This window comes from Chlorocebus sabaeus, chromosome 11 (assembly GCF_047675955.1).
Source record: "Chlorocebus sabaeus isolate Y175 chromosome 11, mChlSab1.0.hap1, whole genome shotgun sequence".
NCBI lineage: Eukaryota > Metazoa > Chordata > Mammalia > Primates > Cercopithecidae > Chlorocebus > Chlorocebus sabaeus.
The window spans coordinates 78,017,453-78,032,327 of record NC_132914.1 but is presented as its reverse complement, the minus strand read 5'-3'; the positions used below and the strand labels follow the sequence as shown (position 1 = coordinate 78,032,327).

General features: G+C 35.6%; 1 protein-coding gene across 2 annotated transcripts in view; it reads left to right on the top strand.

Annotated features, from left to right (window-relative positions):
- Positions 1-14,875, top strand: part of LIN7A (lin-7 homolog A, crumbs cell polarity complex component) — a 150,652-nt gene that overhangs the window by 98,101 nt on the left and 37,676 nt on the right. For both annotated transcript variants that reach the window (XM_008004124.3, XM_037987639.2), the window contains 2 exons: positions 1,235-1,306; positions 3,629-3,838. In XM_008004124.3, coding sequence (XP_008002315.1) covers positions 1,235-1,306; positions 3,629-3,838 — 282 coding nt within the window. The remainder of the gene's footprint in view (positions 1-1,234; positions 1,307-3,628; positions 3,839-14,875) is intronic.

Genomic DNA, 14,875 nt, shown 5'->3' with positions numbered 1-14,875 from the left:
GTACTTGATGATCACCAAAGTGTGTATTGTTTGATGACAGGGAGACCCAATTAAGACACTAATGCAATGCTTTCAGCGAGAGGTAATGAGCTAGGGTGGAATGAAGGGTCAGATTTGAGAGAGTTTATTACAAGAGAAGCAGGGCAGGGAAAATCCTCCTCTGAAATGGGCTATTAGAGCAAATGAGCAGAATTTATTTTTGGAAAGGCTGTCTCTATGAAATAAAATAATGCATTTCCAAGGAAATAACCTGGAAGTATGTTTAGCAGCTGTTCAGGTAACCTGGAGAATTTGCAGTAACATATCTCAGATTCCACAAATGATCTTCTGGAAATTTGTTCCTGTCCCCATTCAGATTTCCCATAGAAATTGAATGCCTCATAATTCTTAGGTGGAGATTCAGAGCTAAAAGTTAGATTCTGAATTGCACTGTTCCCTTTTTAGTACAGACTACTCTGTCAATTACCTTCTAACCATGTCACCTGGGAAAGATGAGTCAGCCTTAGTGGAGCTTCAACCAAATGTATCTGAGAAATTATGAGCCAGTCAAAAATGTAGGGAAGAGATTAGTCCCAGACCCTCAATAAATAGTTGTTGAATGGGTGAATTAATCAAATGTTGAATTCACTTATTTCATTTTTGACTTAAGCATGTAAAATAAGATTAATAGAAAGGAAGAAAAAAAACCCTTTAAACCTTCAATTGCAGTTTTTCCCTTTCCTTTTTTACTGAAATAGCTAATGGATCACTCCCCAAAAATACTCTAGCCTAGTACCAAATGGACTTTTATTGCTATGCATTATGGAATAAATTTTTATGTTTACTATTTAAATCCAAAATGAACATATAGTCCAACACATTTAACTTTGTTACTTTTTTCCAAACATTTTCCTCAAGGTATCCTTTAAGGTTTTTTTCTGTACTTTGTTTAAGATTAAGCAATTTATTTTTACCATGGATATAAAGATTTTATAATCCCATCCCTGGCAGTTTACAAGAAACAATTTTTTTCTACTACATTTTAATGATTTCTGTAATTGTATCTAAAATCACAATGGGTAATAATATCTTCTGTTTAAGGAGTGCTATTAGGTACATTCCTAATCATCAGACCTATTTTATTTTGTGATAGAGAAGTTTTTTCCTATAATGAAAATGTAATTTTCTTTCTGCAATAAAAGAATTATTTTTCTTAATGTTCTTACACATTCTTCTTTTTATGTGAACATTTTAGGTGTATCAATATATGCATGAAACGATAACTGTTAATGGCTGTCCCGAATTCCGTGCGAGGGCAACAGCAAAGGTAAGGCTTGAGTAACTTTAAAAATATACTTGACTCCAGTTATCTAGTAATTGATTGTGCGCGTGTGTGTTTCAGGTATTCTCGTGTGTACACTGTAAGAGAATTTAGACATCAGTGGCAGCCCAGAGTCTAGAACCAGTACTACTTCTCAGGTAAAAATCCTAATGGAAAATTGAACGTTTCTGCTGCTTCTGTAGCTTAAGAAAGGAGAATGATTTCATTAAACTCACTTAATGTCCATTTGGCACAAGCAAATCTACTGGTTCACTGTGGGAAATACTATATGATTTTCTGACACATTCTTCTGATCTGAAAGAACCTGTCTTGTATTCAGTGCATGAAGATTTATTTGCACCGGTCTAAAGATTTGATTTCAATTAGACAGGAAAAGAATTCACCTGACACCCACTGATCTAGGATACTTCTACGTATTCAGCTAAGCAGTGGGTAACTTGCTGAAAGGGTGTGGCATTGACCTATAGAAAAGGCCTGTCACCTTTCGTGGTAGTGAACACATCTGCCCTTTAAAAACTCAAATCCAGAGATTGTAGAGACCCTACTAATGGAAATGTTATACCAAGAGGATGGTGAAATTATCAGGAAAATAGGCCATTAGGAAATACCAATTTTAAACTAAAATCACTGATGCAGCTCTTCTTTTACAAACACACAAATGTTATAATAGAAACATGACTTGCTTTTAAAAATACTTTATTTTTCTAATAATGTATAAGAAATAACCATTGAAAATGATTAGAATTTTCCATTTAATTCCTTTGTGTTACATCAACGCTTGTTTAGTTTCTCTCTTGAGTTTTTAGTTTTTACTCTGTAACTGAACACTGTAGATTTGTAAGGTTTTTTTGCTTTGTTTTGTTTTGTTTTGTTTAAACTCAGGGGAAAAAAAGGGTGTTATTATCATTATGTCATGCTTTGCTTGTACTGAAGTGGAACACACACAGAAAAATGATCCCTACGTGGTTTAATTAAGGGGAAAGTGAATTGTGTAGTGTTTTACCATTCTCATTTCTTATTCATGTAGAACAGCAGGATAGCAGCATAATGTTGCAATAGCACAGTATTTTCTGGTTGTTTCTGGGCTGTCTGCATTGCATCCATGTCAGCCATTAAAATCTATGCATGACAACGAGGTTTGCATGAGCAAATGCATGTAGCTAAAAACAAGCCATTGTTTTCATGTCATTCACTACGTTTCACTAAATGCAGACAGTAGCGTAATGCTAAATTGATGTGATAATGCTGTGTGTGGAAAAGAATGTACAGTTGTTGGGAATAAATATTTTCACAGTGTTGAGTAAGTCACTTTATAGTAGGCATCTAATCAACTGTGGTCAAGGTGAATTAATAAAAGTGAAAAATAAGCAGGCAGGGAATCATTTCTTGAGAGAAACTACCTAAAGGATAAAATAACAATTTTATTTCTATGGGGTTAGAGGGAACTAATGGTAAGTTGTTTTCTTTAACTCATTTAATGAAATCAGTACATGAATTTTAAAACATATTATGTCCATATTAAATGGTATTTTGTATATCTAGGCATAACACCATTGACTATTCATATTGCCTATTTTGTTATAATAATTGAAATATTAATGTATAATATAGGAAGCAAAATCCTGTTCCTGATAAGATTTCTCAGTATGGAATAATAGTAAGGAATATTGGTATAAACTAACAATAATCTGTTTGAATCTATTATTTTATTTTAGTTTTCATTCTCTTTAAGGCATCCTTAATTTTTTAAAAAAGTTAAATTTGCTAAACTTTTGGGTTGGCAATAGCAAGATTACATATGTATTCAAAAGTCTGTATACATATAAGTGCTTTTCAATTTATTAAAAAAAAAAAAACTTATGAACTTTTATGTACAAGCACCAGATTAGACTGTGTGTCATACAAAAGACTGCAAGACACCATCTCTGCTCTTAAGGTGCTCATAGTCAACATATGTATAAAACAATTATAATATAGATAATACATACAACAAAGTTATTTGGACTCCAGGAATAGGAAGAATTGCATCTAACCAAGGTAACTGGAAAGGATTTTTATGAAGACAGGAAAATTTTGTCATACCAGATAAGCCTTAGGAAGCTGGAAATAGATGAGTGGGACTTTACCAAAGAAAGAAATCCTAGATGGCATCTAAATGAAGAAAGGCCTCTGCTTTTTGTGTTCTTTCTTTCACAGGAGAATACTATAAAAATATGAGAAGTTGCCTGAGCTACCCACTGCAAAGCATATGATTAGCCTTATTTCCCTCATTTTATTACCAAAAGACTGTCTTTTTTTTTTTTTCAGGCAACAGTTGCAGCTTTTGCAGCTAGCGAAGGCCACTCCCACCCTCGAGTAGTTGAACTGCCAAAGACTGATGAAGGCCTTGGTTTTAACGTGATGGGAGGAAAGGAGCAAAATTCCCCCATTTATATCTCTCGCATCATTCCTGGAGGGGTCGCTGAAAGACACGGAGGCCTCAAAAGAGGAGACCAGCTGCTATCAGTGAACGGCGTGGTATGTTTATAAAATAACCAGAGATTTTCTCCTTAAGCACGCTATTTTTTTTTTCCTCTGCTATTACTGAAGTCAACGTTGAAATCCTAGAACAAATATTAATTTTATGTCTAACCAGCTTTCTAAACATTGATGGATATTAAACCTATAAAAGCTGTAATATAATTTTTATGTCTCATTTCATTATGTTCAGTTATGATAAATATCAACGAGTTGAAAAAACATCCCAGGAAATTAATCCAACTAGCAGACTTTCTTCCCATAATACTCCAAGTAACATTTACAAGAACAAAGTAATTTCGAGATACTTTTTATCCTGAGTTACTATAAGCATATACATACGTTTTAAGAATAAAGACATAACTCCTTACTTTGTAACGTGTGTGGGTTTTTCATTTTAATTACAGAGGAAGGGTAATTTTAACGTTTATATAATAATAACACATATGAAAAAGGCTAACGCACTCAAAATTCTTTTTTTTTTTTTTTTTTTGAGACGGAGTCTCGCTCTGTCACCCAGGCTGGAGAGCAGTGGCACCATCTCAGCTCACTGCAAGCTCCCAGGTTCACGCCATTCTTCTGCCTCAGCCTCCCAAGTAGCTGGGACTACAGGTGCCCACCACCATGCCCAGCTAATACTTGTATTTTTAGTAGAGATGGAGTTTCACCATGTTAGCCAGGATGGTCTCAATCTCCTGATCTCGTGATCCGCCCGCCTCGGCCTCCCAAAGTGCTGGAATTACTGGCGTGAGCAACCATGCCTGGCCCCAAAATTATTAAAGCCAGATCTACAGCTATAGTATAATAAAAACATATTAGCCTTTCTCCAAAAAAGAGTTTGATTAAATTACCTATTCATAATATATGCTTTCGTTTTTAAATGAAATTAGAGTAAATTAAAATATGTAACATTTTAAAGTAAAAGTATGAATATACATTTTCTCATAACTTATATTCTCTGGATGCCACCACTTCCACTTGTGATAAGGGGTTGCTAAAGAAATCGCTTCCTATGAAATGAACAATTTTCTCCCTATAACTTCCACTTATATTAAACATAAATTACCTAAAAGCATACATTTCAGAAATATAAACAGAAACTTCTCAATGTTACCTTTTATTAACCTAAGATCTTTTTTCTAAGAACTTAAAGATTTTAATATATAAACTAGGTTTCAGTTATTTGCGACCAGATTGATTTATTCTTGGAACACAATATCCAAAATCAAATGCAATTGGAACATGATATTTTATTGGTAACTGTGTAATTAAATTCTTCTGTATTCATATATTGAATTTTATTCATTTGTTTTCTATTTTTAGACTGACTAGTAGTTTCATGGAACCCAAAACTATTCCTTCAACTCTGCTGTCCTCTAATGTATATCAAAATTCTCAACCCATGAATATTTTATATCACTTCAGCATTCCAATAACTATTTAGTTTTTTCTATGTAATAATGTTTTGAGATAAGCTTTTTATTGACCTTCAGATAACTGTGACTTTTTCAAATCATGTTTCAAGTGATAATTTCAGAGTCTAACTTTCTGGTAGAGGACTCTAGAACTAGGTCACACAATTGTGTCACACAGAGGCTTATGCCCCAGAGTATGAACTTGCAATTTCTCTGAATAGATTATATAAATCAAAAAGGTATAGATTTAAAAACAGTATAAAAAGTTTAAAAACTCAAAACATATTAACAGTAATTATAATTGTGTAAAGTAACAATAAATATATATAATAAATTTAATACATGGTTGACTTTGAACTTTCTTATAAGGGAGCTAAACAGACTTTGTTTAACATAAACATTTGCAGGGAACACACTGTAAGCATATCATAATTACTTACCCATTCCTTGCAATGATGTTTTGATATACCTGGGAGGTGGCAGTTACCTTATCTGGAATCAAACACATAAGGTTCTACCACTCAATAGTCATATGATTATGGATTAGTATCTCCTAAACTTGAATTCCCTTATATGAAAAAAGGGAATAGTAACTAATTTGAAAGGACTCTGATGAAGAATAAAATGAGGCAAAATGTCTGTTAAGAGCTATCCTGTGTTAATTTGCTCATACAAACCTTTGACAGGTAAATGTGGCTACTGGTGAAGGTTGACGTTGGTGAGGATTAACAACCTCCCAGTGATACTGCTTTTGCTAGTTAGGTTAAAAGTAAGTCTTATGGCAAATTCTGCTACATATATAGGTATATGTTAGCAAACATTTATTAGCAAGAAGGCAGTGTTCGAGTCACAACCCCTTCCATAAATTTGATAAAACCCCAGGTCTCTGTCCATTTAGGTGTTCTAATCATAACCTTAGAAATTAGACAACTTTTGTTACCCTTATATTCAACATCAGACAATCAGAAATCCTATTAGACTGACAGCTGAAAATAGGGTAGTTTAGTGATCAAACTTTGGTCATTAATCCTGGCCATGGGCCTCCCTAAGATTTTTATATCCTCTTCATGCAAAGGTGAGGAATGTCTCAAAGATTGTAATATCCCACATATATTTAAATCTCTCATTTTACCAATTAAGTTCCATTTATAACATTTACCTTGCTTAGTTAATGGGCCACTAATTTCACCAAAGAAAATATATTTCTGACATATTCTTGCTAATAAGTAAAGCATCATTTTTTCACTGAAGTAGGTGCAATAGCTACTCGTATAGTGGCCACCTCTAGAGTATTACTTTTCCAATATAATGCTGGCTAACTACCCTAGACTGGTTTATTAAGCTCCTAAATTTGAAGGTTTAAGTATTACACATTCATAGAGTCAAACTATATATTATAAACTAACTATATTATACTGTTTAAAAGTAAGTTATATGCTCTTTAACAATGCCTAATATTGACCAGGTGTTCATCAAAAAGCAATTTTCTGTAAATTGACTTCATGACCCAGTGACTTGTTCATAGTCACACAAATAATAGTTAATCCAATTCTAGAACTCTGGGCTTCTAACAGTCACTGAGCCCAGAGGTTTTATCAGTGTAAATAATTCTAGGCAGGTAACAATATTTAATGAAAAAAAAAAATACTCTGTAATGGAAAGGCCATAAAAAAGAAAAGATTAGCAAATGATTGAATGATTTGTATTTCTGCCTTTAAATAAGGTGCCATTTCAGGAGACTAAATGTGGAAGATTTTCAGAACATGCCATTCTAAACTGAGAAATTTTGAAAGGAAGTGCTTTGGAGGGCTAAAGCAAACCTTAACTACTTTAGTATAAGTTCCCTGAAAAAAATTTCTGCCCTATTTAAAAAGTAAAGAAATTATTCCATGGACATTTAAACATCTGAAAAGACAGCTGATGTGATGTCCTGCTTATCTTTGATTGTTTGTCTAATTTTATATTTTGCCTGCATTTAGAAAAAGGATGTGTCATGGGTCCGCTTAAATAGATATATAATTATATACATATATATGTATATAATTTTATATATATATACACACACACAGAACTATTAACATGGAATGTTAGGTTATAAAGTGTGATGGAAAGGGGGGAAAATCAATAAATAAAAATAAAGACAAAATACAGCAATTGAACAATTGATTTTTTCCTCCTAGCTTCTTAGAAGTCACAACAGATGGAAACTCATGTCAACTCAGCAATTACTGGGAGAGAAAAATTTTTCTATCGCTAGGCACCAAGAGAAATTTCCCATGGGAATGTTACAAATGAGACATTGAATCACCTAATACAATTCCACACAAAACACAGACGCCTTTGGTGTATGGCTACTTCTTATGTCAGTCCTCAGTGAAACCTTACAGCTGAATGCTGAATTAAAATTTAACATTAATAGGAGGTCAAAATGTTACAGTAAGAATTTATACCTTTCTAATGATCTCCTTTTCACCCTTTTATGCTCAGGAGACTTCATGACCTTGGGCATAAATAAGAGACTTCATGACCCAGTGACTTGTTCATAGTCACACAAATAATAGTTAATCCAATTCTAGAACTCTGGGCTTTTCTCTGCAATTTTGAGAGAGGACTCAAGGACTGTTTATAAGGGTTGCAGCCAACAACCCTTGGAGCCAGTGGCAACAGTAAATATATTTAGTGATAGAGTCAGGATATAAAAGTCTCAATAGAATGGTACAATAGGCCTATTTTAATAAGAATCCTGCTCCTGTGCCCCAAAAAAACTAGCTACATATATGTAGAAACAGGGAGGAATAGCTAAATATCAAAGCCTGGGGAAAAAAATATTAGGGAATTTCAATGTTGATTTCAAGAGGAATATAAAGCAAGTTGAGGGAGGGGGGCAAAAAATAATGTGATTATAGGGGCTATGATATAAATATCTTATATAGAACACAGAAAGAGACTGGTCCAGCTCTTGAGAGTGCCTTTCTTTCTCTCTCTCTTTCTTTCTTTCTTTCTTTCTTTCTTTCTTTCTCTTTCTCTCTTTTCTTTCTTTCTCTTTTTTTTCTTTCTCTTTCTTTCTTTCTTTCTTTCTTTCTTTCTTTCTTTCTTTCTTTCTTTCTTTCTTTCTTTCTTTTCTTTTCTTTTCTTTTCTTTTCTTTTCTTCCTTCCTTCCTTCCTTTCTTCCTTTCTTCCTTTCTCATGGTCTCACTCTGTAGCCCAGGCTGGAGTGTGGTGGTATGATCTCAGTTCACTGCAACCTCTACCTCCTGGGCTTAAGCTCACACCCTATTGTGCTCTGATCCTCATTCCATCCTTGCAAAGAAAAATAAGCTCATCCAGAGATGAGCAACCTTGTACATGAGGAACTTGTTAAAGAAGGACTTGAGTTTTTTAGGGTGGAGAAGAGAATATTTAGGGGAATGATGACTGTCTCCAGCTGTCATCCATTGTGTGGGGTACCAGATGGCAGAACCAAGACCAGTGTTTAAAGTCATGGGGAAGTCATCTTATTTTAATAAAGAGCTTTTAAACACTTAGAGCTCTCTAAATGGCAGAAGACTGAATCATAAGGCAGAATGTGCCCATCATTTGAAGTTTTAATCAGAGATTAGGAGACCACCTGATGAGAGTATTTCAAAATATGAGTACCGTGTAGAGAGTTTGAACGATTGGCCCCAAAGTCCCTTCTAAGTCTGTGACTATGTGATTCTATGTCTTCCAATAGGATTTTGCTGAGAGTACCATATAACCCTCCCCTGAACACACACGCGCTACCTTACACTCTGAGGTAGATGAGTAGGCTCTACCTATGCTCTGTGTACTCTATTCATAAGACATTTTTTCTGAATGGAAAGATGAGAAATCTAACACAATATATGTTTTATTTGTACTTTATAGTTTTTAATGATATTTACATTAGGTTCTCTCATTTGTTCCTCAGAAACACAGTCTCATGAAAGAGTAGGGCCAGGAGTGTTTCGTCCCTCTCTTTCTCTGTCCCTCTGTCACACACACAACCCAGTGGATACACACAAAAGCACACATGAACTCACATCCAAATACACACACACACACGTGTGCATGCACACACGAGAAAGTGGATTTCAACCTTTACTGCAATCATAACTGATGCTTACCAAACATAATAACTGGTTATGTTAAAAACAAATCCCATTGAAATCTGAGTAAGCTCTCTGAGTTGTACCAATTCCAATTTGTTGGTTTAATATGGTTTTGTATGATGTGAATATTGGGGAAAGCTGGGCAAAGGATGCATGTGATGTCCCTGTACATTATTTTTCAACTTCCCTTAAATCTATAATTATTTAATTTTTTTTGAATAAAGCAAGAAAGTCCAAAAGATGATATTCTACTGGTACTGATAGGAGACAGGCAGGTGAGGAACAGGAAAGAAAAGGACAGAAAGATAAAATATAAGCATGAGGACTTAAAAAAATATGTCATACTGAAAAGAAGCCCTCATTTGCTTCTGAAATGCAAACACTATCTTAGAGCACCAATGGTGGGAAAATTGCGGCTGAATTTACCTAGCTCTACAGTTAAAACTAAATAAAATTGTCTTGACAGTGTATACAGATTGCTAATTGATTTTTAAGCATAACAGATGAGTGAATAAAAGTTTAGGGATAAGACAGAATAAATTGTTTTCCTGCTGTCTGGCTTTTTTTCCATCTTATAAATACCTATGCCAAGTTGAAGGTAAGTACTCACAGCCCAAATTACTTATGCAGAATGGCTGTCAGGTGTGGGATGAAGATGAAATAAAAATTAGAACTGTAGATTCAAGCTCTGTGAAGCTACAGCATCCCAGAGGGAAAATCTGTATTAAGATCTTATTTATCTATTGTCGGAACAAAGAGAAAACATAAACGAAAAGTTTTTTTAATTGCTATGAACTACACTGCAAGATTTAAGTTCCGCAATAAAATGCACGTTCCGATGATGGTAGTAATTTGTATTCATTGCCTTATCCCCATTCTTAGAACAGTCCATATATATAGTCAAAGCTCTATAAATATTTGTTAAATGCCAGCGACTGCTGTAAGCACTTTACATAATGAATTCATTATTTACCCATAATGATCCTCATTGGTAGTTGTCATTATTATCAGTCCCATTTTACAAATGAAGAAACTGAGGAAGAGAGAGATCAAGCAACTTGCCCAAGCTCCTACAGCTACTAAATGGCAGAACTGGAGATTCCAACTCAGGCAGTCTGCCCTTATTAATCATAATGTAAAGGTAAATATCTCAGCCATTAATACATTAGTACTTTCATGTACGATGTAGAAAAGATCAAGGTTTCTTGGCCTTTATGGGTTTGCATAAGTAAATTTTTGGTGGCGAGAGATCAGTTGTTTGTCCTAACTACTCATAAGAGACTTTGACCTTTAAAAAGTTAAAAACCACTTCTAAAGATAGTAATGTTTTGAAAAGGAATTTACTGTGATTCAAATGGCTCAGTACTCTAATTCACCACTGCACATGTGTGAAGAGTTAGGTTTGAATGTGTTTGAATTGTTCCATACCTGCATCATTCCACTTTGCACCAGGCACTTTGCATTCCCGGCTGACTGAACAGCCCTGGTCCACAAGCACTCTCTAAAGCCACTTGGCCCTTAGAGGCGAGCAGATGCTTGCATGAAGAGGGGAAAGACAGAACCTCAGTCTTCAGTTCCCCTATAGGCCGGGCGCAGAGATCCCCAGCTTAATTCCAGCTAAGAGGCCTCAAGCAAAGCTATTCTCACAATCTCTCTCTTCCTAGAAGTCATTAGCAGATGCTTTACCTTTCTCAGAAGCTGAGTGGGGGACTATTTGGGTTATAATTAAATATGAGTGCAAGCTGAAATTTCAGTTAAGTGCTGAAAATTTTTATTCTCGGCATGACATCTTGTGACACTGCATTCACATTTGTGAAGAAGCCAAGAGCAGTACAGTTATGTTGTTTTAGCCCAGTCACTTTCAGAAGAGCACAAACAGTGCAGCATGATCTGGTATATTTTGCAACACTCAGCAGGCAGTATTCTACTCCTGTTCATTCTGAGTTGGCTCACAGTAAGAGATCTTTTAATTTAAAAAGCAGAACAGGGAAATACCGTGCTATCCCAATGGCACAGGTAACTATAATTCACAGGTTAGAACAGCTACATTCCCACCTGGTGATTTCAGCCTGCAAGAATGGGCACCAGGTCTCTCATTCCTTCATAGACCAACTTGAGCTTTGAGCATCGATGAGATTGTGCTAATAGTGTATCGGGTGCCAGAACACACTCAGTTAGTCGGTGCAAAAGAACAAGTCTCTAAGTGAGGGAAGCATTCCCACACATGGGATCAGACTGACCTAAATCCCTATTTAGATTGCTGGTAATGGGTATTTGACTATTCAGTTTAGTTACTGGTGTAGTCTTTCTCATAGTTATTTTTACCATTTGTTGTTTGTGTTTTCCTTCTATTTGTGCTGTTATTTTAGCAATGCTTTTCTTTCATTCAATAATTATTTGTAGAGCAATTATTATGTGCCAGTTACTGAGCTAAGTCCTGGATATGGAGTAGTAAACAAAACAGAAAGGGTTATAATCTGGTAGAGAGTAAAAACATGATGATGATGATGATGATGATGATGATGATGATGATAAATACATACATATAAATGTAACATATTCACCAGTTATCCCAGCCTAAGGGAAATGCTCCCAGTCATTTTGGTCAGGATCACACTGGTAACAGTAACAGGCTTTTTAACTCCAGTATGTGCGTATTAGTTTCCTATGGCCGCTATAACAAATTACCACACACGGTGGTTTTTAAACAACAGAAATGTATTATCTCACAGCCCTGGAAGCCAAAAATCCCAAATCAGTTCCACTGGCTCCAAACCAAGGCATCAACAGGGCTGTGCTCCCTCTAGAGGTGCTATTGGGGAATCTGTTCCTTGCTCCCTCCAGCTTCTGGTGACTGCAGCATTCTTTGATTTGTGGCCACCTCATTCCAATCTCTGTCTCCATGGTAACGTTATTACCTTCTCTGCGCCAAATCTCCCAGCTCCCTCTATAAGGATACTTGTGAGTTCTTAGGGTCCACTGAGATAATGCAGGGTAATCGCCTCATCTCAAGATCCTTAACCTAATTGTAACTGAAAAGACCCTTTTTCTATAAAAGGTAACATTTACAGGTTCTGGGGAATAGGACTTGATATTAATATCTTTGGGAAATTATCCAGCCCTCTACAGTGTGTAAATATCATAAATCTAGAGTGCTTACAAGTGTACAGGGCTATGGAATGGGACCTGTTGTCCACAGACCACGGGCACGTTGGTTTTCTAGTCTCAAAACAGCACACACTGAATATTTTTCACTCTACTCCTGGTTCTGACAATGCAAGTTCTTTCTTCCCTTTACACTTTCAGACTTTTCTCCTACTTCTGCCTATCCAGTCAATAAAGCCATTCAGACTCCTCTTCCTTCTTTCCCCACCCCCTATCTTGCCTGGTCTTTGATGAGGAAAAAAAAAAAAAAAAAAAGTACGTGAAAACATTCAGCCAAAACATTCTCCTGCATAGCAAAGACCTTCAGATATTTTTTAGTCCTTTTTTGCTCCTAAGGTGTGCGCTGAAGGAAGCAGAATGGGAGGGGAAATACACAAAGAACATGAATTAATACTTCAGAATAAAACACTGCCTCATAATTAAAACACTGCCTCATAATTAAACACTGTGACAAGTGTTACAGAGGGGAAAGAAGAAAACAAAGAGCCATGTAATGGAATAAGAGAAGCTACTTTTAAAATATTGATTGATTGATTGATTGATTGATTGATTGAGACAGGGTCTCATTCTGTGGCCCAGGCTGGAGTGCAGTGGCATGATCTTGGCTCACTGCAACCTCTGCCTCCCAGACTCAAGCAATCCTCCCACCTCAACCTCCCGAGTGGCTGGGACCACAGGCACATGCCACCATGCCCGCTAGTTGTTGTATTTTTGATAGAAACAGGCTTTCACTATGTTGCCCAAACTGGTCTCAAACTCCTGAGCTCAAGCAATCCACCAGCCTTGGCCTTGCAAACTGCTGGGATTACAGACATTGAGCCACCATGCTAGGAGCTACTTTTAATAGTGGTAGAAATGGCCTCTTTCAAGGGTGACATTTAAACTGAGATTAAGGAGAAGAGTCTGTTACCATAAGAAAGAGCTTGTGTGAAGGTCTTGAGATAAGGAAGTCCATGACTTGCCATGTAGGAGTGGCTGAAAGAACAAAGTGACTAAATTATAAACAGTAGGGTAAGATGAGGCTGAAGAACTGATTGGGAGCCAACCAATGGAGTTTTAAGGTTGGTACCCAAAAGTTTTCATTTTACTCTAAGTGCATTAGGAATCTGAAATCAGTTCTGAAATCTGATGATATGCCAAGAGTTTCTAATACATCCTGAGGCTGTTCACTATGAAATGAAATGTATTCTACTTTTTTCCTGTTAACTTATTATTTTTTGTATTGAAATTTTCTTTCTATACCCTTGAATCACTTGACTAGGATATTGCATATGAAAACAACTTCAGAGCAATTTTCCTTTTTTTCTGTCATCATATTTAATGAAAATTACAAACTTTTACTTTATTGTCAATTGATATTTTCAACATTCCAAAAGGGACTCATTCAATCTCAAGTTCTTACGGTTTCTCAGGAGTTAAGGTTATTCTAACCATAATATGTTTATTTACTCTTTGAGACTCTATTTTGTCATATGTAAAGCAAAAATAGCAATATCTTTCTCACAGGTTTAATCCAAAGATTAAATAAGAGAAAGTATGTAACATTGTCTGCCATTATGCTGGATACCTTTTAAATACCCAATAACTATAAATTTTTTCCTTTAAATCAGATAATAGTCTTTTCTTTCTTATAATTTCATCTCCCTATAGAGTTAGACTCTCTACCCAGTTTAAGTCATTCCCTCTGCTTTTTGTTTATCTTCAAGACACAATAAAATCCCCCATTAAATACTCTAATTTCAGAGGCAATTGGATCTTTGTCATTGGTGGGTTGATTATGGACAAGTCACTGGAATTTTTGGTGTCTTTATATCTGCAGGACTGATGTAACAACACCTGTCCTGTCTACCTTTCCTAATAGTAATTAGGATAAAAAAAAGAGAAATGATAAATACAGCATTAAAAGATAAGACTTAGGCTTCCACAATTACACAACATTGTTGCTGTATATTATTATTAAACAGCCTTTCACCAAACTTCCAGATGCATCTCTCCATGTTTCCTTTTGCAACATTTTGCCTTAATATACAAAAGCAGAATATGTAAACCAAGCAATGATCCGTCTTCTGTTCTAGCTGAGAAATGTGTGGTTTTTCTCAAATGAATAGAGTGTTTGTCTTGAAATCCTGTGCTGGTCCAAAAAAGCATCATTTATGTTTTGTGGCACTCACCAAGCCCAATTACCAGTTATTGCTTTAAACATTAGTGAAAAGCCAATGATTCAATTTAAGCCTAACTTGGGAGGAACATTCTTCTAACTTATTTATGCTGGTCTGCAGACTGTTGGCACTAGCCTAAAGCAAGGTTGGAATGTTAATATGCCACAGCTACATGAGTATACCTAGGGA